General features: G+C 36.8%; 1 protein-coding gene across 1 annotated transcript in view; it reads left to right on the top strand.

Annotated features, from left to right (window-relative positions):
• Positions 1–22,125, top strand: part of SUGCT (succinyl-CoA:glutarate-CoA transferase) — a 684,446-nt gene that overhangs the window by 286,528 nt on the left and 375,793 nt on the right. Inside the window, exon 12 of the mRNA XM_065883542.1 lies at positions 7,589–7,691. Coding sequence (XP_065739614.1) covers positions 7,589–7,691 — 103 coding nt within the window. The remainder of the gene's footprint in view (positions 1–7,588; positions 7,692–22,125) is intronic.

Genomic DNA, 22,125 nt, shown 5'->3' with positions numbered 1-22,125 from the left:
GACATATTTTATTATTGTATTCATTTTTTTTATGTGACCTTACAACTAAGTAAATACCATTTTGAGTACTTACTACGTGCTAGGTGATGTGCTACGCAGTTTACAACTGGTTATAATTTCCTTAGAACAGAAGAGAAAATTGGAGCTCAGAGAAGTTAAACAATTTACTCATGGTCACAAAGCTAGGTGAGCTTAGGATTAAAAATCAGGTTTGTCTTTTCAATAAATTTTATTTATTGATTATCTTTTATAAACGGCAACAGTGTATTATAGTGAGATGAGCTCTGAGCCTGAAATGTGGACCTGAGCGTGAGTCTCAATTTTCTCATCTTCAAAATAAGAGTAATGAGTCCTTTCTCATAGAGTTCTTGAAAGGCTGAGATTAAAAAATGGTGGCCAATATTACGAGACCTTATCAGACCACAGGGTTGATCAGTCGTTGGTGGGAAGGAAGTCACGAATAGTTGGAACCCAGACAACTTACCCAGTATAGAGTTAACCTCCCTTCCTCCCCCAGCTCTGGGGCAAACAGTAGCTGAATTGCCAATGGCCTAAGGGTGGCACTGTGTGCTAGATTTGACTGGATTGACACTGGCATCTAATGGGTCTACCCTACTGAAGGAGCATTGACAAAGACCAGTTCAAGACCTCGCCAGCTTATAGCTTTGAGCCTTCTGATCCATACACTTCTGCTCAACTTCTCTGTGCCCTAGTTTCCTCAATCACGAGGATCGTAAACCTCACCTCATGGGATTACGAGGACAAGAAATAATATATGCCAAATATTTCTCGTGGTGTCCAGTACATATTATCATATTATAAAAGGCTCTCAGTTAACAGTAGCACTAAGATGCTGTACTGCCTTTTCAAGCCCTTTGTCGGACAGGTCTTCAGCAGCACACCACTCACAAACCTTTGTCTGATCTGCTCTCCTGTACTCTGCTGCCCAGGGTCAGGCAGTAGAAAGTGGTGGTTAACAGATGAGCTTTGGACTCAGGATAGTCTTCTAGCTTGACTACTTCATGTTGATACGAGTTGAAAAGGCCACTTAAACTCTCTACATCTCGGTTTGCTCCATCTTTAAAATGAGCACGATAACGGTGCCACCTAACAGGATTGTTATGAGAATTAAATGAAATAATGTGTGTAATCTGCTTAGCGCAGAGCCTTGCGATCGGTAAATGTTTAATAAATGTTTGCTGTGATTTGAAAAAATTGTGAACGTTTTTAATTGATGTTTTTATTAAGGTCATACAGATAGGAGGTGCTGGGGCTGTGACTCAATCCCAAATCTATCCACATCTCATGCCTGTTCTATTGTAGCACACTTCTTGTGTTTGAATACTTCCAGTAACAACTGCCAGTATGGTCCCTATTACTAGAAATATTTTCAGTATACATAATATGATGACTTTGTAGGATCCTAGAAAACAATAGATGATTTTTAAGATCTTTTGAATTCTTGGGATCTTATGATTCTCTGGATCATAGGAAGTCCCTAAACTGAAACATTATGTCTGAAGCATTTACTTGTAAATTGGTCTTTGGGAACTAGCGATCTATTTTCCATAAGACATACTTCTATGCAGAATTTAGAGACCAGTGTAGAAAAAGAAGGAAAAGGAGGTGCTGTGATATTACATTTAAAGCTAAGGGCCTCGGGCTTCCCTGATGGCGCAGTGGTTGAGAGTCCGCCTGCCGATGCAGGGGACGTGGGTTCGTGCTCCGGTCCGGGAAGATCCCACATGCCGCAGAGCGGCTGGGCCCGTGAGCCATGGCCGCTGAGCCTGCGCGTCCGGAGCCTGTGCTCCGCAACGGGAGAGGCCACAACAGTGAGAAGCCCGCATACCGCAAACCTCCCAACCTCAGTATGTGAATAAAACTAGTCTCAGCAAGGTTTCAGGAGAAGATACTCCACCCCACTAATTCAAGCTAATGTGATTGAGATGAAACCGAGGGTAGTTATCAGTTAGCCATTGATAAGTGGTGAATTGTGACCTGCCTTCACTGGTTAGGCTTACTTTGATTGTTTCTATAAAAGCTTGTATGTCCTCCAAGGGTCACATAGCCTGGGCAATAGGATGTTTGTCCAAGTTGTTTTTTAGGAACTTGGAGTCAGCTGTGTCCAGTTTGAGCTTGAGATGATTAAGACTGGTTAAGACCTCCCACCCTCCATCTGGGCACGTGCAAATGTCCATTCGGTGACCTTTTGATGTCTGAGGGCCAAAATCTCCACCCTCACAGCATGCTAATGCTGCCGTTTTCTGAGCATGTCTCATGCAGAAACCTGTAGCTTGATTGCATCTGCACAGAGCAACGATTGCCTCTCCTTTTCCTTATCTCAAATTACCTTTCTCCATGCTCCCCCTGCCTCAGTTTTTATACCATAAATATCCCCAACCCCTCGCCTTCAGGGAGACAGATTTGAGACTTTTCCCGTCTCCTGACTTGGATGCCTCAGGAATAAACCCTTTCTATGCTGCAAACCTCATCGTCTCAGCGTTTGGCTTGCGGCGCACCAGGCAAACAAACAAGACCCTCTTATTCTTCCCAAATAGTCATATGTTCATTCATTTAGCAAATATTGAATGCCAACTGTATTTTAAATTATGGGGCTATAACAGTCAAGAAATCGTCTGTTTCTCTAGTGCGAGAGAAGGTAATGATCTTGGGGAAGGAAATAGTTGGACAGATTTGAGACATATCTAAAATGAGTGATTTATGGAAAGGGGGAAAATTGGAGGCAGTAAGTTTTTAATCAACTATTGCCATAGTCCATGTGTGACGAATCAAGGGCTTGAACTGTGATAGTAATAGTGGGAATAGAGGAATAAAACTTAACTTTTGAAAAGTTGTTTCTACAGGGCAATTATGTATAAATGATAAATGATGAGAAGAAGGAGTTCCAGATTTAGCCAAGGGTTTGAGTTCAGGCAAGGGAGAATATTAGGTTTATGGGGCAAATGGAAATTTTAATCATCCATGGGCAAGTCGTGTTTATGGGGATGATACTACATCTGAGTGGAAATATTCTATGGTAACTAGAAAAGGGGAACTGAGGAAAGGTCAGGGCTAGAAACAATAGATTTGGGTATCATCTGCATAGAGATGACAGGATTACTTAAGTGCTTAAAAGAAAATGAAGAATATTGGGACTGGAAGGAAAAGGTAAAAGAATTAATTAAAAAAAAACCAGAAATGGCCAAAGAGGTATTAAAAATCCAAGAAGGTATCATAGGATCTAAAGATAAGATAGTCAACAGTGTCAAATACTGCACAGAAAGCAGGTGGGATTCGGACTGTGAACAGAATATTGGCAGACCCAAGTGGTCACTGGAGACCCTTGGAGACTGGGTAAGAAAAGGTGTTGGTGGCCAAGTTATATATCAGAGGCTCAAGCAGTAATGATAGATTGGAAACATAAATAGGATAGTAACAAAAAAGGGTAAGAATGCCTGGAAAACTTATTTTTTCAAACAAAAACTTATTATTTCTGGTTGACAGTAATATGGAAGATATTGATGGAGAGGCAGGTTTAAGAAGCATCAGAGGGAGAAAACATGGTGCCTCCTGTCAAGTTTCTTTTTCTCTAGTCTCATCGATATCCTTGCCTTCTCTGTATCAATGCTGATTATGTCAGTCCCCTACTGAAAGACCTCTCTGGGTTCCTCATTGCCAGTGGAAATCCAATATCCTTAGCATAGCTCACCAGATGCCTCACACTCTTGGTTCTAACCTCCCTTTTCCATTTCCTCTTTTGCCGCTCAAGGCACAGGAGATTTCACATTCTTTCCAGATTGAGTCTTTGTACACATTGCTTTTTCTGCCTGGAAGATCCTTCTTCCCACCTTTCACGTGGAAAATTCTAACTCATCCTTCAACACCTGGCTCAAATGTCACCTCATTTTTGAATGCTTTCCTGACTCCCCAGGCCCAGTGCAGGTCTCCCTCTTTGGTGCTTCGACTGCAAGTTGTTCATTCATATTTTTGTCTCAGCATCCTGCACTGCAATTCATAAATTTCGATAGCTCTGTTCTCCATTAGACTATATGATCTCTGAATACGATGACTGTCTCTTTTTTATCATTGTAATCCCCATGACTGGCGCAAAAAAAAACTCTTGCTAAAAGCATCAGGAATGAATGAGTGAGTATTAATGTAAAGAGATATATCATGAGGTATATAGGATGAAAGTGAAGAAGCATCTTAGTGCTAAGCGAAATAAGCCAGACACAGGAATACAGATACTGCATGATCTCACTTATGTGTGGAATCTAAAAAAAGTCAAACTCATAGAACGAGAGTGTAGAACGGCGGTTGCCAGGGGCTAGGGTATGCGGGAGATTGGGAGATGTTGGTCAAAGGGTACAAACTTTCAGCTGTCAGATGAAAAGTTCTGAGGATCGAATGTACAGTGTTGTGATTATAGGTAATAATACTGTATCAAATACTTAAAGTTTGCTGAGAGGAGTTGCTAAGTGTTCTCACCACACACACACAAATGGTAACTGTGATAGTGGTAATCATTTCACAATGTATACGTATGTTAAATCATCACATTGCTCACCTTAAAAAATCATGTTGTTCAAATTAAATACATATGACTTTTATTTGTCAATCGTACCTCAAAAAAGTTGGGGTGGGGGAAGCTATATGAATTTGAGCAAGTTAATTTCTCCAAACCTGAGTTTCCTATTGGTCAAAGGAGGATAATACTTACCTTATAATGTGCTTATGAGGATAAAATCTACAAAATATAGATCAAACAATTAATGACCAGCATTTATTAATCATTAATGTTATAATTATTTTCAACTCCCACCTTCATGGCATGGATCTCTTATTAGTTGCTCTCTGGCCTTGGATTTGGCTGCAACTTTAATCCATTCTCAAAAGAGAAGAATTTTTGGTTCGTTTTCTAAGTTAAATTTTCATGTTAAGAAATTGAAACTCGAGTCTATCTTTAAGCAGCAGTGTTTCATCTGCCTAAATGATGTAATCTGATTAATAGTAACCATTCGGCATCAAGTGAATTCAACAAAAATCTAGAATTAAATATATGGGTTGATTTAGTAAGTTTACAATTAAGTCTGAATTGTTTTATGAATCTCCAAGGAACTTCCCAGAGGAGGCCCTAGCTTCGAGGCTTACTACACTGGATCCAGGGACACCCTTCTTGTCTTATCTTCAGGATTGTGTTGCCCTGAGTGAGTTAAATCAGCTCTTTCCATTTTTTTTTTTAGCAGAATTTTTGTGGTTCATAAAAACAAGCACTTACAGATTTTCTTGCATAGATAAAGGAAAGGATTCTACATCAGATTTAGATCAAGAGATAGATTTTCAGAAGAAAATGATGGATGTGTCCTCTGGGAGTAACGGAATGCAGTGATGTTCGTCTCTGACTGATTGAGTTTAAGGCATTTGTGAACACTTCCACGCCCACACCCACTCAAATACACAAACAGTGGTCACAACTGCAGCTCCAGACACTGCCTCTCTCCCCAGTCTCATATCCAAAGTGCATCCGTTGTTTTCCATAACATGAAATAAATCCCTCCCTTTTGCCCAGTGGTGAAAAGCTTATATAAATACTAAAACTTCAACTATTCCCCTGAGTTTTCTGTTGGCAAGCCTGCAGCTATGGGTTTGTTGAGATATTGACATGCATTTTCTGTGCAGATCTTTCAGGCCACTTGGGTGAGTCCAGTGGTGATAAATTTATGTCTTGAAAATTCATCAGAGTAACCATTATAACACTCTGTTTATGAAAACTTAAATAATTAACACCCTGATTTAAAAGGCTCCAGGTTCAAAGTACCTCTTTTATTCTTTCAACATATATCATTCTGGTGATATATATCCTATATATATCTTAGCAAGTCTCCGCCAGGAGATGACTTTAATAGTCATTGAAAAGAAAATGTGGATGCGAAGAATTGACTAATTCAAAACATATAATCTTGCATTGTGGCGTTCCCATGAAAGAATATTTTTCAGTATTTAGAAGTGAAGTCTTTTACAGTGTACTAAATAGGGATAGTTAACATTACTGGGCCATAATTAATGTGTATAATGAAAAATCTTTATCATAATGGAAAGAAAAGGGGGAAGGCATTATTTTTAAAGACAAAAGTCAATGCCTGGTGTAGAGTAGACGCTCCTTAGGTGGTTGTAGAATAAGTGGATGTGTGAATAGGATTAATTATATTCCTAGTGAAATGCATACTACCTCATTAAAAATTTTTATCAGATTCTTATGTAAAAAAATTTATATGATTGAACATAGTTGTTCATATAGTAGTCTGTCTTTTAGAGTATGTTAATTCAAACTTCTCTTTTCTTTTTATCTATTAGATGGCAATTAGAGAAGTGTTCTCAAAGTATTGACACTTTTTAATCTTTTTTTTAAATAGTGGAAAAAGTGCATTTCTCTGACATAATTCCCATAGAATCTGCTGATCTGAAATTAATTTTAGCTATGTCTGAGAGAGCTGAATAGAAGCCCATGAATATTAACTATCTCTACTACACTTCCACTAGCCCTCCCATATTCGTGAAGCATTTTACTTGCTGCCAATAATTTACTATAGCTAACGCTTTTTAAAAATTTCTTTTAACCTAGATTATTACTTAACTAAAAATAGTTTGCTATTTTAACAATTAACAGTTGTCAAATTCTTCATATATTACAAACTATGAGTGTTTATTTGTCTTTTAGGATCCAAGATTTTGTTTCTGTGCTCACTGTCTTACCAGAGAACTAAAAAACAGTAAATCTCATTAATGAATTAGGTCTCCTTTCCTTAAGACCTAATAGAGAAAAGAAAGGAAATCAAATAAGCTTTTGTGTCTGTGAAGTCCAATTTTAAATTATAGTAAAAATAAAACAGAGGTAAAGGACTTGGATGAATTTGAGGGTTGTTGGCTAAATTGAGGTATTAGTCTTTACATGTCTCCATTTGTTCTAATTGGTAAACCACAGTGCAAGTAAATAAGTAATTAAGGTTTTTTTTTAGGCCAGTGGTTGTGGCTGTTAATTCTGGTGTGCTTTAAGAGTAATGGAGGTAAAACATACAGCTTTCTTTTAAAACCAATTCATTAGTTTATTTTTTGTTTTGAGGAATAATTTAGCATATCTGTGTCTATCTTAACCTCATGTACTATTGCCTGAGACCTAAAAAACACTGCACAATGACGTTATGCTCAAAACTTCAGTAACATTATATTATCATCATTAAATTCATCAAGTGCTCAATACCACATTTGAAGCTCAGTTAATACCATTTTCTACATAATCTCTCTTCTCCAAGGGTCTTTCTGTCAAAAAGTTCATAGGGTCAGAAATGGGAGGAATTTCAACTCTAATGGTGGATTTGCAAACAAGGGGATGGGAGTGGCTATTCTTATAACTTACAGGGCAACTCAGGTTGTTTCATATTGGCAACATTCTCTCAAAACTAGGCACAAGGAAAGTTAAAGAAACATGTTTTTGTCATTATCAGTTGCTTTCAAAGAGGGCCACAGGAGAAAACAGGTTGTGTACAGTCTTTAGAGTATAAAAGTGCATCCCTTTTTGGTCTCTTCCTAGGTTTGAAGAAGAAATGACCAGCAAGTGGTTACACCTCTTCGAAGGCAGTGCAGTCCCGTATGGCCCGATTAACAACATGAAGAATGTGTTTGCAGAACCCCAGGTTTGCTTTTTGAAATTTTTAGTATGTTTCGGTTAAAACCACAAGAATTTGCCTCTCTTTTCTATCCAGACTGATTCATATAAGTGTACATTAGCCATTGATCTTGAGCTTAAGTCACATCACCTGATTTTTTACTCTTACGTTAAAGGGTGGGTCTGAAATAAAAATAATCAGAATTTAGCACTGGCAGCCTACAATCATACTTTTATATGTATCTGATCGAACATATTTCTTCAGCAGCCATAAAGTATCCAAGGTCAGGGCATGTGTTTTCGCTGAAAAATAGAAATATAGACAATTGAAAGGTTGGAGTCAGGCACGCAGAGATCATTCTCTGCAGAAAGAAATGGGAGGACCTTCACAGCTGTAGTCCCCCTCTCATCGTATGGCTGTCTTAAAATGTACAAAGCAAGTCATCATTAGTTCTGCTGATGCGAGGCTTTCTACATGCTTTGATTAATGTGCATTACTCGTGGAGAATAAATGTACTTGAATAGAGATTTGTGCTATACATTGCTTACAGACTCCTTCTTGGGGTACAGAAATAAGGATCATCTGAAAAAATATTTCTTCTATAACATTGTTCAAATGATTTTTTTTAGATAATGTCAAAATAATAAGTTTTGATTTTATTACTTTAATGAGTATCACTGCAAGCAATTTACCATTTCTCAGATTCACATATTAATCCCACAATGTAGAGGAACTGCCTTTTTCTATGAAACTTTCGCCGTGATTATTCATGTGTCTGTCAGCTTCTGTCATTTCAAAATTATAGTTTTTCTCTTTATTCTTTTCATTTTTTATAGTGGTAGATTTTTCTTTGAAATGAATTGTTGAAAATGGAATATACTTTTTTAAGGGAGCAAACTGACCTAATTCTAACTTTGGTACCTTCATGTTACATGAATATCTGTTTAAAGGATAATTGAACTGTGTTCAATTCAATGATTATAATATTTCCTGGAGAAAAAAAGGTGAATGAATGCAGGAATTCTGCTCTGTGCTATTTTTTTCTGCCAAGATTGTGAGTATGGCAACACTTTGTTCCTAATGAAAGAATGGTCAATAGGAATTGGAGAAAAGGGTGCCCACTTGATATGGACTGAGTCTTTGTGAAAGGGTCCCCACTACATCAGTGATTAATGCTGGTGATTCCTTGTGATGAGGTAGCAGTTTGTGCACCCTGAATGTAGACCAGAGGGCCAGTTTTCTCACTTCAAGCTTTGGCTTTAAGCTGCTGTAGGGGAAGGGGTGGGTTTCACCATTATTTTCCTGCTTAAAAGTAGAACCAAGGTGTGTAGGACTTCCTGTTTAACTCAGTTTGAGGGCACATTTCTCTAGAGAGAATTCCTGAGGGTTTTTCCATCAGCACTTCTGTTGGCTCCATCTGTGTTTCGTCAGGAATAAAGGCACCAAAGCAAAAAATGTTATTTTAAAAATTATTAGATATATTCAAGTGTTACTTATTTTTTAGGCTTTGATAAACAAGGATCCAAGGTCCCATCCTTAAAATTGTTCACTTTATGGGCTGGTTCGGATTGAATGTTGGGTAATTAGGATTTTCATTCCCAATTTTCCCTTGTAGCTCACTTTAATTTTTGTATCTCAACTCTTTCGGACCTGCAGGAAGTTTCTATTATTGGTCTATGGCTTATTTTAGTTCTTAAACAATTTTTCAAATGGAGAATAGTGATATTCTAAGTCAGGATACCAACTTTTCCTACTACCCCAAAAGTCTTTGAAAACTGCCTTCTTATCCACCAAAAAGTAGATTCTAATTGTTACAATTCTAATATCAAACATTCTTAATCATACAGTGATAGTTATTGACAATAGCGTAGAGTTGGTCTCGTATACCATTTCATTCTTCTTTGGAATTTAAACACCAAAATGTGTGTATAAAATTATCTGGATTTTTAGAAAGACTAGAGAGCAGTGTAATATTAGTACAAGGACCTACTGTATGGCACAGGGAACTCTGCTCAATATTCTGTAACAACCTAATGAGGAAAAGAATTTGAAAAGGAATAGATACATGTGTATGTATAACTGAATCACTTTGTTGTACACCTGAAAGTAACACAACATTGTTAATCAACTGTACTCCAATATAAAATAAAAAGTTGAAAAAAGTAAAAATAAGCAAAGATGACTATGGCAATTGTACGTAGGACTGTTTGGCACAAGACGTAAGGGCACCATCTTTCCTCTATGCCTGGAAGTGTTTGGCTCTTTTAGAAGGAATTCCCTATCATTATGTATTTTGAAAGGAATGTAGAAGCTGAAAAAATCAGGGAGTTAAAAAAATTTGTATAAAATAAATACAGTAGTAAGACCACGGAGTCAGAAGTGTTGGGCAGTTTTATGTTTTCTAGGCTTTGGTTTCCTCAATAGTAAAGTGATGAAATAGAATCTTTTCTCTATATTGTAAGTGTTAAATGTGACAATGTTTATCAAAGGCACATAGTAGGGATTGCTAGATGGTAAAAGTTTAGTAAATGGTAATAGCTCTGGTTATGGTGCCCTTTATGGTTATATTTTTATTAGAAAACACTTTCTTTTACTTATTATTTAGTGGATAGAGGCAAATCCAGTGTAGCTGCAGGGATGGGGATCATTAGCTTAAAATCAAGGTCTAACTAATATCCTTTTAAGAAAATCCGTCTGCAGACTTTGTGCCAAGAAGTTCTCAGCCCTTCAGTAATTTTTCTGATTACTGAAAATCTTTTTGTTTTCCGTAAAAGTCTGATTTCCATTCAAGGTGTCCTCCCTTGTTTTTCCCCTGACGAGCTGTGGAGTTTCTTGGCCCTGGGTACATGGAACCGGCCACTTCTGTTCAGATGTGGGACCTCACCGCTGGCGCCTGTGGCCCAGCTCTCCATGTGCGCCGTGCCAGCACAGCTGCTAGTTCAACTGAAAATTGATTTGGGTGAAGTACAAGGCCTGGAACATGGCGCAGGAAGTGAGACTTTGATGAAGTGGAAAGGGGTATGTCTAACCAAAAAAAGAAAGAAGAAAAAAAATTAGAAGCATCAAAGAGCAGGAGATAATTTTCTGTGGGCCTACTTATCAAGTGGACCATTTATGTTTCATCTGTGGTTTGAATGTGGTAGACAACAAAATTTGCTTGATGGTCAAAACTGTTCCTAACCAAAATAATTTCCTCATAGTCTCATGTTCTGAGAAAACTTGCCTTTTTGACTCAACTGAAACAACAAATGATTCTTTTTTTTCTTGGATAGATGCAAGGGTGTCTACCTTTTATCCTCTGATTATATGCTACAGACCTTTGCACAGTTAAAATGATCCTGCAGGCATCCACTGTTAAGTCAATCAGCAATACTACAGGAGATTTTGGTCTGTATTTACTGCTATCTCTGAGAAATTTTGATCCAAAACCCTTTTAGTGGTAGTTTTATTGTTTTTTCTCCCTCAATGATAAATTATCTGTGGAAAACTCTGTGCATTGTAGAAGTATAATATAGATTATCTGCATGTAGATTTTAACAGTCATGTTTCCAAGTGCTTTCTTAAAATATCTTCTTTTAATCAGGCCAAGATTGTGTAGTACATTAAAGGAATTCTTAAAAAGTTTAAAAAACGTACTAGATGACCTCAGTATGGTCCTATTTAACATACCCTTGGGAACATGTGCATGAAATACATTGTGGTTTGAGGTTTTCCAACCCAAACAGACTTAAAAGAAAATGCAGCTTTTAATAGAAACTATTCAAATTCCTGCGAAAATAGGTATGGATCTCACCACTGAGAGGGTTTAAAAGCATCATTATCTACCATGAGAATCAAAAGAGAATGTGTTATCCTGCTTTTTCTATTTTGCTCAAGACGGTAAATTTGGCGGTTCTAGTGTATCATCATTTTTGAATGAAATGCTCAGTTAAAAAATATATGTGTACATGAATGACTGAACCTCTGATTAATGTTTCTCTTTCTCCTTGATGCCATGACCTGTGGGTGGGGAAGAGAGGGCAAAGGAAAACTGGTGTTATTTAACAGAGTCTTCACATTTATACCACACAAGTTGAATCCATCAGGTGTAAGACATCACCCTGAAGCATCACTTCTGAGAACTATTGGGAGGGAAATATCAGAACTGAAATATCACAGCTGGCCCTGATTTTAACTGGTGCCAAACACCTGCAGACTCTAAAAGGATACCAAAATAAAACCCCACCCTGTGGCAGCAAGCCAGCCCTTAACAACCCTTCCTTAACTTTGCATCACCATCAAGATTAATTTAACATTTTCTACAGAAACCTTATTCTTCCTGTCCCAGAAGGCCATTATAACTCCTGTAGCCAATCTTTCGTATGGGATAAATATGTCATAGAAACAGAGTGAAGTCTTGAAATATTTGATAGCTTAAAATTATCTGTTGTTTTCATATCATTATTTGTGGAAGCCTGTGAAGTTGGAGGCTTTATTAATCTCTAGGCTAGCTCATATTCTCCAAGTGACTTTGTTTTAGCACATTTTGGCAAAATATCTGAGCATCTGGGGGAAAAAAGCCTTCAGGATTCATATAGTAAGTGTCAGAAGCTCCCCAAAATACAGAGCTGTTTTTCAAGTCCTTTCTACCTTATACATGCAGACACGCATGTGCACACATGCACACACATACATACACACATGCACTACTGATGCATTTTAAAGATTGCCTTTTGAGTGACATTAGTTAATATTTATTGAAATGCAGTTGCATAGCCCTGGGAGGGTTATACAAATCAAGCAAAATTATATCCTTGTTTCTAATACTGCTGGGAAATACATACATACAGTGCTCCCTGTAACTGGAAAACAGTTGATGAAGATCTGAGGTAAAACAGTATGTCTGGAAATAATTCCTAGTAGACAAAAGAGATACAAAAATAAAATGTATGCATATCTCTGAGTATATATGACACATTTCAGATAGTGAACAAATTCAGACATTTTGTTCTGTGATACCTGGGTATAATGTTTTCAGTTTTGGAAAAAATAATGTTTCATACGTAAGTGATCAAATGAAATAAAAATTGAAAGTTTAAGGATTCAATTTTTTTTTTTTTTTTTTTTTTTTTTTTTTTTTTATGCGTTACGCGGGCCTCTCACTGTTGTGGCCTCTCCCGTTGCGGAGGACAGGCTCCGGACGCGCAGGCTCAGCGGCCATGGCTCACGGGCCCAGCCGCTCCGCGGCACGTGGGATCTTCCCAGACCGGGGCACGAACCCGCGTCCCCTGCATCGGCAGGCGGACTCTCAACCACTGCGCCACCAGGGAAGCCCTAAGGATTCAATTTTATATTAAAATATAAGACAGTGATATCCAATTTTATTTTGTTGTGTTGAAAAGAATCGTAATACAAAAAACCCTCATGCATTATCATGTAAGAGGAAACCTATTGAAATGTCAAATAAAAGTTAAGGTCTTAGTATTACATTACTGGCATTTTATGTTCATTCTTTATGTATACCTAGGAAATTTGGATGCATTGGGTTTTTTTAAGCTATCACACTTACATATTTAGATATCTAACTGGAATGCCTTGGACATTACCTGATTGACATTGATGGAAAAAAGGTAATAGAATTTATGTTAAAGAAAAAAGTCTCTCTTTTTGTTATTTTCATGAAAGGCGTGGTTCAGGGCAGAGGAGACTGTAGTCACTTTTTTATTCAGTCAGTCACTCAGTTATTTGTTCAGCAAATAGTAATTTCTGGCCTGCTATATATGTATGGTCTTTTAATTTTTTTTATTTTTGGCTGCGATGGGTCTTGTGGCTGCACACGGGCGTTCTCTAGTTGCGGCGAGTGGGGGCTACTCTTCTTTGCGGTGCGCGGGCTTCTCACTGCGGTGGCTTCTCTTGTTGCGGAGCACGGGCTCCAGGCCCGCGGGCTTCAGTAGTTGCAGCACGTGGGCTCAGTAGTTGTGGCACGTGGGCTCTAGAGCGCAGGCTCAGTAGTTGTGGTGCACGGGCTTAGTTGCTCCACGGCATGTGGGATCTTCCCGGACCACGGATCGAACCCTGTCCCCTGTATTGGTAGGTGGATTCTTAACTACTGTGCCACCAGGGAAGTCCTGTATGATCTTGTGTTAGGTATTTGGCCAGGGGAGGGATGAAGGAAAACAGTGAAGCAATAGGACAAAGATGAAGCTATTAAGCATTCAGGAAGGTTGTACAGTCCAGTTTAAGGTAGAAAGTGTCCAGTGTCACAGAAGAGTTACACAAAAATGCTCTGGGTATTTTTAGTAGCAAGAAATGATAGGTATAAAGCATCATGAGATTCTCCTATTTAATTAATTAACAAAAGCTTAAAATCTGACAAAGACTTGCAAAATGTCTTAATCATGAAATTTACCAAAGAACTCTTTATCCTTTTAAATACTCTTTGTAATTAGCTTATCATATTACTAATAAATTCCTTCTCAATGATTAAGCGGAATTTAATGGAGGGTTTCAATTCTATTGAGTAATTTTGAAGATATTTGTGATCTGAGAAAGTCTGAAGGCTTTTTTATTTTTGGCAAAAGTTATTTTCTCTGTCTCTCCTCTTTCTCACAGTTTATTCATCAGGCTCCACTTATCTCCTATTTCAGAGTAGAGATTCATAGTATAAGCACTGACTTTTACCGAGCCTTGAACTTTCAAGCCAAAGACATAATTTATTATTTTGATGAGTAAAAAATAGGAATCAAGAAAGAGTAATCTCAGGAAAGTGCCAATAAAAATCACAGTGAGGAGCTTCCATGCTGTTTTCCGTAGTGGCTGTACAAATGTACCTTCCCATCAACAGAGCACAGGGTTCCCTTTTCTCCACATCCATGTCAGCATTTGTTCTCTCTTGTCTTTTTCATGATAGACATCCTAACAGGTGTGAAGTGATATCTCACTGTGGTTTTGATTTGCATTTGTCTGATGATTAGTGATGTGTACTTTTTCATGTACCTGTTGGCCATTTGTGTGTCTACTTTGGAAAAATGTCTATTCAAGTCCTTTGCCCATTTTTAATAGAAGTATACATTAAATAATTTGAAGTTTATCAATACAGTGGAACAATATATTGCCTTTATCTCATGGTTTTGAGGAATGACATGGAAAGTGTTCATTTATAAAAATAAAAATGCAGCATACAAAATTGTGTATATTGTATGATCTCAATTTTGTAAAACTATTCTCTTGAAAACAATCGTATGTTACTTTGTAATCAGGAAAATAATGGGTTTAAATATTCCCATAGCTTAAATAGTTTCTTAAGTGGAAATTTAAAATGAATTTTTGTTTTTTTTAAATAGTTAAAACAGATGCCAATATGGAATGCTATGATTTCATATATGTATTCAAATATTTTTTATTGAGGTGTACTTGGCATATAACATTATATTAGTTTCAAGTGTACAACGTAATGATTAGATATTTGTATATAGCATGAAATGATCACCACAATAAATCAATTTAAAATCCATCACCATCCATAGTTAAAAATTTTTTTTCTTATGATGAGAGCTTTTAAGATCTACTTTTTCAGCAACTTTCAAATATATAGCTTATTAACTATAGTCCCCATGCTGTACATTACATCTCCATGACTTATTTATTTTATAGCTGGAAGTTTGTACTTTTTGACTCCCTTTGCGCATAAAGATACTTTTAAGTATCATTTATTGTAGTTATTTACATACATTAGAAACATTCTAGTTGTCCTATTGGTAGTACTGAACATGAACAATGATTGACAAGGACTGAGCACTATTGATATTTTAAGAACTTTTCTAAAATGATTAATAATGAAGGAGGAATAGATACAAAATGGTGTATTTGTCACCTAAAGGGAGCTTGGAATGGAGTTCTACGTTTTTTGAGAACTCAGCAGTTAAAAATGCACCCTGAACTTGCAATTTATCTCTTTTATTTTTGTCAGTGTGCTTTAGGTGTTGTACTAAGAAACCACTGACTAACCTAAGGACATGAATATTTACATCTATATTTTCTTATAAGAGTTTTACAATTTTTAAGTCTTATATTCAGGTCTATGATCCATTTTGAGTGTGTGTGTGTGTGTGTGTGTGTGTGTGTGTGTGTGTATGAATTTATCTCATTGTTCCAGCATCGTTTGTTGAAAAGATTATTCTTTTCCCATTGAATTTTCTTGGCACTCTTGTTCAAAATCCATTGGCTATTAAAGAAAGGTTAATTTCAGAAGTTTGATTATTTAAGAGTGTCTTGATTAATTTTCATATTTGTGTGAATTTCTCAAACTTTCTAAGTTTGATTTCTAATTGTATTCACTGTGTTTAAAAAACATACTTTGTGTGATTTCAAGTTCTTCAAATTTATGGAGGCTTATGTTATGCCCTATCATAGAATCGATCTGCAGAATGTTCCATATGTTCTTAAGAAGAATGTATATTTTGTTGAAGTATTCTGTAGATGTCTATTAGGTCTTGTTTATACCATTGTTTAACTCTTGTATTTCCTTGCTGATCTTCTGCCTAGTCATTATATCCATTTTGGAAAGTTGGGTGTTGACTTCTCCACCTCATACTGTTGCATTGTCTGTCTAACCTTTCAGTCAGTTTTTGCTTCATGTATTTTTGGGCTCTGTTGTTATGTGCATATATGCTTATCATGGTTATATCTTCCTGATGGATTGTCCCTTTTATCATCATGTCTCTCTCTTTACTTCTATAACATGTTTTCTTTTAATATCTATTTTCGATATTTCTGATATTTTTATATATATATATATATTTTTTAATATAACCACCCACTCTCTTTTATGGTTGTGGTTTGCATTGTATATCTTTTTCCATCCCTTTATTTTCAGCCTGTTTGCATATTTGAATCTAAAGTATCTCTCACATAGATAGTATATAGTTGGGTCCTGTTTTTTTAAAATCCAATTTGCAAATATCTGCTTTTTGATTGAATTTTATTTTTTTTCACATCTTTATTGGAGTATAATTGCTTTCCAATGGTATGTTAGTATAAAAGAGTGAATCAGGGCTTTCCTGGTGGCACAGTGGTTGAGAGTCCGCCTGCTGATGCAGGGGACATGTGTTCGTGCCCCGGTCTGGGAAGATCCCACATGCCGTGGAGCGGCTAGGCCCGTGAGCCACGGCCGCTGAGCCTGCGCGTCTGGAGCCTGTGCTCCACAACAAAAGAGGCCACGACAGTGAGAGGCCCGTGTACCGCAAAAAAAAAAAAGGGTGAATCAGCTATACGTATACGTATATCTCGATATCCCCTCCCTCTTAGGTCTCCCTCCGACCCTCCCAATCCCACCCCTATAGGTGGACACAAAGCACCGAGCTGATCTCCCTGTGCTATGCGGCTGCTTCCCACTAGCTACCTGTTTTACATTTGGTAGTGTATATATGTCCATGCCACTCTCTCACTTCGTCCCAGCTTACCCTTCACCCTCCCCATGTCCTCAAGTCCATTCTCTACGTCTATGTATTTATTCCTGTCATACCCCTAGGTTTTTCAGAACCACTTTTTTTTTTTTTTAGATTCCATATGTATGTGTTAGCATACGGTATTTGTTTTTCTCTTTCTGACTTACTTCACTCTGTATGACAGACTCTAGGTCCATCCACCTCACTACAAATAACTCAATTTCATTTCTGTTTATGGCTGAGTAATATTCCATTGTATATATGTGCCACATCTTCTTTATCCATTCATCTGTCGATGGGCACTTAGGTTGCTTCCATGTCTTGGCTATTGTAAGTAGAGCTGCAGTGAACATTGTGGTACGTGACTCTTCTTGAATTATGGTTTTCTCAGGGCATATGCCCAGTAGTGGAATTGCTAAGTCATATGGTAGCTCTGTTTTTAGTTTTTTAAGGAACCTCTATGCTGCTCTCCATAGTGGCTGTATCAATTCACATTCCCACCAGGAGTGCAAGAGGGTTCCCTTTTTTCCACACCGTCTCCAGCACTTACTGTTTGTAGACATTTTGATAATGGCCATTCTGACTGGTGTGAGGTGATACCTCATTGTAGTTTTGATTTGCATTTCTCTAATAATTAGTGACATTGACGATTCTTTCATGTGTTTGTTGGCAAGCTGTATATCTTCTTTGGAGAAATGTCTATTTAGGTATTCTGCCCATTTTTGAATTGGGTTGTTTGTTTTTTTGATCTTGAGCTGCTTGAATATTTTGGAGATTAATCCTTTGTCAGTTGCTCCGTTTGCAAATATTTTCTCCCATTCTGAGGGTTGTCTTTTGGTCTTGTTTATGGTTTCCTTTGCTGTGCAAAAGCTTTAAAGTTTCATTAGATCCCATTTGTTTATTTTTGTTTTTATTTCCATTTCTCTAGGAGACGGGTCAAAAAGGATCTTGCTGTGCTTTATGTCATAGAGTGTTCTGCCTATATTTTCCTCTAAGAGTTTGATAGTGTCTGGCCTTACATTTAGGTCTTTAATCCATTTTGAGTGTATTTTTGTGTATGATGTTAGGTAGAGTTCTAATTTCATTCCTTTAAATATAGCTGTCCAGATTTCCCAGCACCACTTACTGAAGAGGCTGTCTTTTCTCCATTGTGTATTCTTGCCTCCTTTATCAAAGATAAGGTGACCATATATGCGTGGGTTTATCTCTGGGCTTTCTATCCTGTTCCATTGATCTATCTTTCTGTTTTTGTGCCAGTACCATAGTTTGTTGATTGCTGTAGGTTTGTAGTATAGTCTGAAGTCAGGGAGCCTGATTCCTCCAGCTCCGTTTTTCTTTCTCAAGATTGCTTTGGCTATTCGGGGTCTTTTGTGTTTCCATACAAATTGTGAAATTTTTTGTTCTAGTTCTGTGAAAAATGCCAGTGGTAGTTTGATAGGGATTGCATTGAATCTGTAGATTGCTTTGGGCAGTATAGTCATTTTCACAATGCTGATTCTTCCAATCCAAGAACATGGTATATCTCTCCATCTGTTTGTATCATCTTTAATATCTTTCATCCATGTCTTATAGTTTTCTGCATACAGGTCTTTGTCTCCTTAGGTAGGTTTATTCCTAGGTATTTTATTCTTTTTGTTGCAGTGCTAAATGTGACTGTTTTCTTAATTTCTCTTTCAGATTTTTCATCATTAGTGTATAGGAATGCCAGAGATTTCTGTGCATTAATTTTGGATCCTGCTACTTTACCAAATGCATTGATTAGCTCTAGTAGTTTTCTGGTAGCATCTTTAGGATTCTCTATGTATAGTGTCATGTCATCTGCAAACAGTGACAGTTTTACTTCTTCTTTTCTGATTTAGATTCCTTTTATTTATTTTTCTTCTCTGATTGCTGTGGCTGAAACTTCCAAAACTATGTTGAATAATAGTGGTGAGAGTGGGCAACCTTGTCTTGTTCATGATCTTAGTCGAAATGATTTCAGTTTTTCACCATTGAGAATGATGTTGGCTGTGTGTTTGTCATATATGGCCTTTATTATGTTGAGGTAAGTTCCCTCTATGCCTTCTTTCTGGAGGTTTTTTTATCATAAATGGGTGTGAATTTTGTTGAAAGCTTTCTCTGCATCTATTGAGATGATCATGTGGTTTTTCTCCTTCAATTTGTTAATATGGTGTATCACATTGATTGATTTGCATATATTGAAGAATCCGCTTGCATTCCTGGGATAAACCCCACTTGATGATGGTGTATGATCCATTTAATGTGCTGTTGGATTCTGTTTGCTAGTGTTTTGTTGAGTATTTTTGCATCTATTTTCATCAGTGATATTGGCCTGTTGGTTTCTTTTTTGGTGACATCCTTGTCTGGTTTTGGTATCAGGGTGATGATGGCCTCGTAGAATGAGTTTGGGAGTGGTCCTCCCTCTGCTATATTTTGGAAGAGTTTGAGAAGGGTAGATGTTAGCTCTTCTCTAAATGTTTGATAGAATTCACCTGTGAAGCCATCTGGTCCTGGGCTTTTGGTTTTGGAAGATTTTTAATCACAGTTTCAATTTCAGTGCTTGTGATTGGTCTGTTTATATTTTCTATTTCTTCCTGGTTCAGTCTCAGAAGGTTGTGCTTTTCTAAGAATTTGTCCATTTCTTCCAGGTTGTCCATTTTATTGGCATAGAGTTGCTTGTAGTAATCTCTCATGATCCTTTGTATTTCTGTAGTGTTAGTTGTTACTTCTCCTTTTTCACTTCTAATTCTATTGATTTGAGTCTTTTCCCTTTTTTTCTTAATGAGTCTGGCTAATGGTTTATCAGTTTTGTTTATTTTCTCAAAGAACCTGATTGAATTGTTTAAGCCGTTCACACTCACTTTTATTATTGATAGGATTTCCAGCCAACATTTGCTCTCTGTTTCATGTGTTTATTTTTCTATTTCTTTTTCATTGCTTTCATTTGCATTAAGTGGGTATTTTCTAATGTAACATTTAAATTCTTTTAGTGATTTTTGGTGATTTTTTTAATTAGTTTCTCTAGGCCTATAATGTATATCTTAACTTATCAGGTTTGACTTCAGTTTTATACCAACTTAGTTACAGTGAAATATGGAAACTTTACTCCTATATAAGTCTTATAGATATGTATGTATATTATAAACTCAGCAATACAGTTATAATTGTTACTCTACAAATGTTATGTAATATTAAGTCTTTCAAGGAAGCTGATGAAAAAAATGAGAGCTAATTTATATTTATAGAATTTTTAATATTAATTTTATGTATGCTATTTTGCCCTCTTAATTTCTTCTCATTGACCTGAGTTCTAGATTTAAGTTGGATTTGATGTCCTTTCCTTACTCCAACACATGTTTTTTGCTCTTATTCACTTCCCTTGTGCTCTTTATTGTCAAATAGATTACATTTCTGTATGTTATGCATTCAAAAGTACACTTTTATACATGTTGTTTATTGCAGTAGCATTTTGAATAAGTCAAGAGAAGAAAGGAGAAGAAATATGCAATTGCACTGTTGTTTGTAAATGCCTACATGATTATCTAACTGGTATGCTTTATGTATGTTAGTGTGTGGATTTGTAGTGCTGTATGGGTCATTTACTTTCATCCTAAAGAATTTTCTTTGGTGTTCAGTGTAATGTAAGTCTGCTGCCAACAAATTCTCTCAGCTTCTGTTTATCTGGGATTATCTTTAGTTTGCCTTCATTTGTGAAAGATAGTTTTGCTGGATACAATATTCTTGTTTGATAGTTTTTACTTTCAGCATTTTGAGTATGTTGCTTCACTGCCTTCTAATTTCCATGGTGTCTAATGAGATGTTATATGTTAATCTTATTAGGTTCCCTTTATGTGATGTAATTTTTCTTTTGCTCTTTTCAGGATTTTCTCTTTGTCTTTGAGCATTTTGAGTATGATGTGTCTGGGTGTGTGTTGATCTCTTTACATTTATCCTACTTAGAGTTCATTGAGCTTCTTGGATGGTAAATTAATGTTTTTCATAAAATTTGTAAAGTTTTATTTCTTTGATTCATCTGTTTCTTCTTCTGGTACCCCAATTATGTATATGTTGGTGCACTTAAAGGTGTCTCACATTTCTCTGAAACTTTGTTTAGTTTTCTTAATTATTTTTTCTTTCTGAAATTCAGATTGAATAATTTCTATTAGTCTACCTCTGAGTTTGAGTTTGCTGATTCTTTCTTCTGATAATTCAAATATATGGTTGAGCCCCTCAAGTGAATTTTTCATTTCAGTTATTGTACTTTTCAACTCCAGAATATCCATTTGATTCCTTTTAATAATTTGAATATTTCTATCTCTTTATTGATATTATCTCTTTGATGAGACATTGTCTTCATATCTTCCTTTAATTCTTTAAGCATGGTTTCCTTTTGCTCTTCAATCATGTATATAATAGCTGCTTTGAAGTTTTTTTCTGCTACGTCCACCATCTGGGCCTCTTCAAAGGCAGTTTCTATTGCCAGCTCTTTCTTTCTGTGTATTGGACACAGTTTACTGTTCCTTTGCACGTGTCATAATTTTTGGTTGATATCTGGACATTTTAGATCCTCCTACCCCAGAGGTTGTTTTGTTTGTTGCTTACTAGGTCAAACAACAGTGATTTGGCTGTGCTAATTCTGTGAAGTCTTTTTTATCTGCAGTTCACAGCTTCTGATGTCCCAGCTCAGATTGGTTCCACTTGTTTTTATCTTTTACCTAGTGATCACTCCTGGGCAGGCATAAGCCGTTGAGTCAGAATATCACACTTGGCGGTTTCAAGGTGATTGGGCTCAGGCTGCATGTTCTGATTAGCTTTCTGCGGGCCATGGTTCTAATGTCACTTCAGTTTTCCAAACTTCTGTAGAGCTATCCAAATCTGTGATGTGTATTCACCACCTAATAGCCAGCCTGAGATCTGGGTGGTGTTGTATCTGTTAGTTCAGTTCTCAAAGTGTGGTTTGTTGAATTCAGTATGTGCGTATGCCCAGAAATTCATAAACAGCCTTATGCAGTTATATTCCCAAGCTCCTTTCTCTT

The sequence above is a fragment of the Phocoena phocoena genome, chromosome 9 (assembly GCF_963924675.1).
Source record: "Phocoena phocoena chromosome 9, mPhoPho1.1, whole genome shotgun sequence".
In the NCBI taxonomy this organism is placed as follows: domain Eukaryota; kingdom Metazoa; phylum Chordata; class Mammalia; order Artiodactyla; family Phocoenidae; genus Phocoena; species Phocoena phocoena.
Note: the sequence above shows the minus strand (reverse complement) of the source record. Positions and strands in the feature narration are given on the sequence as shown.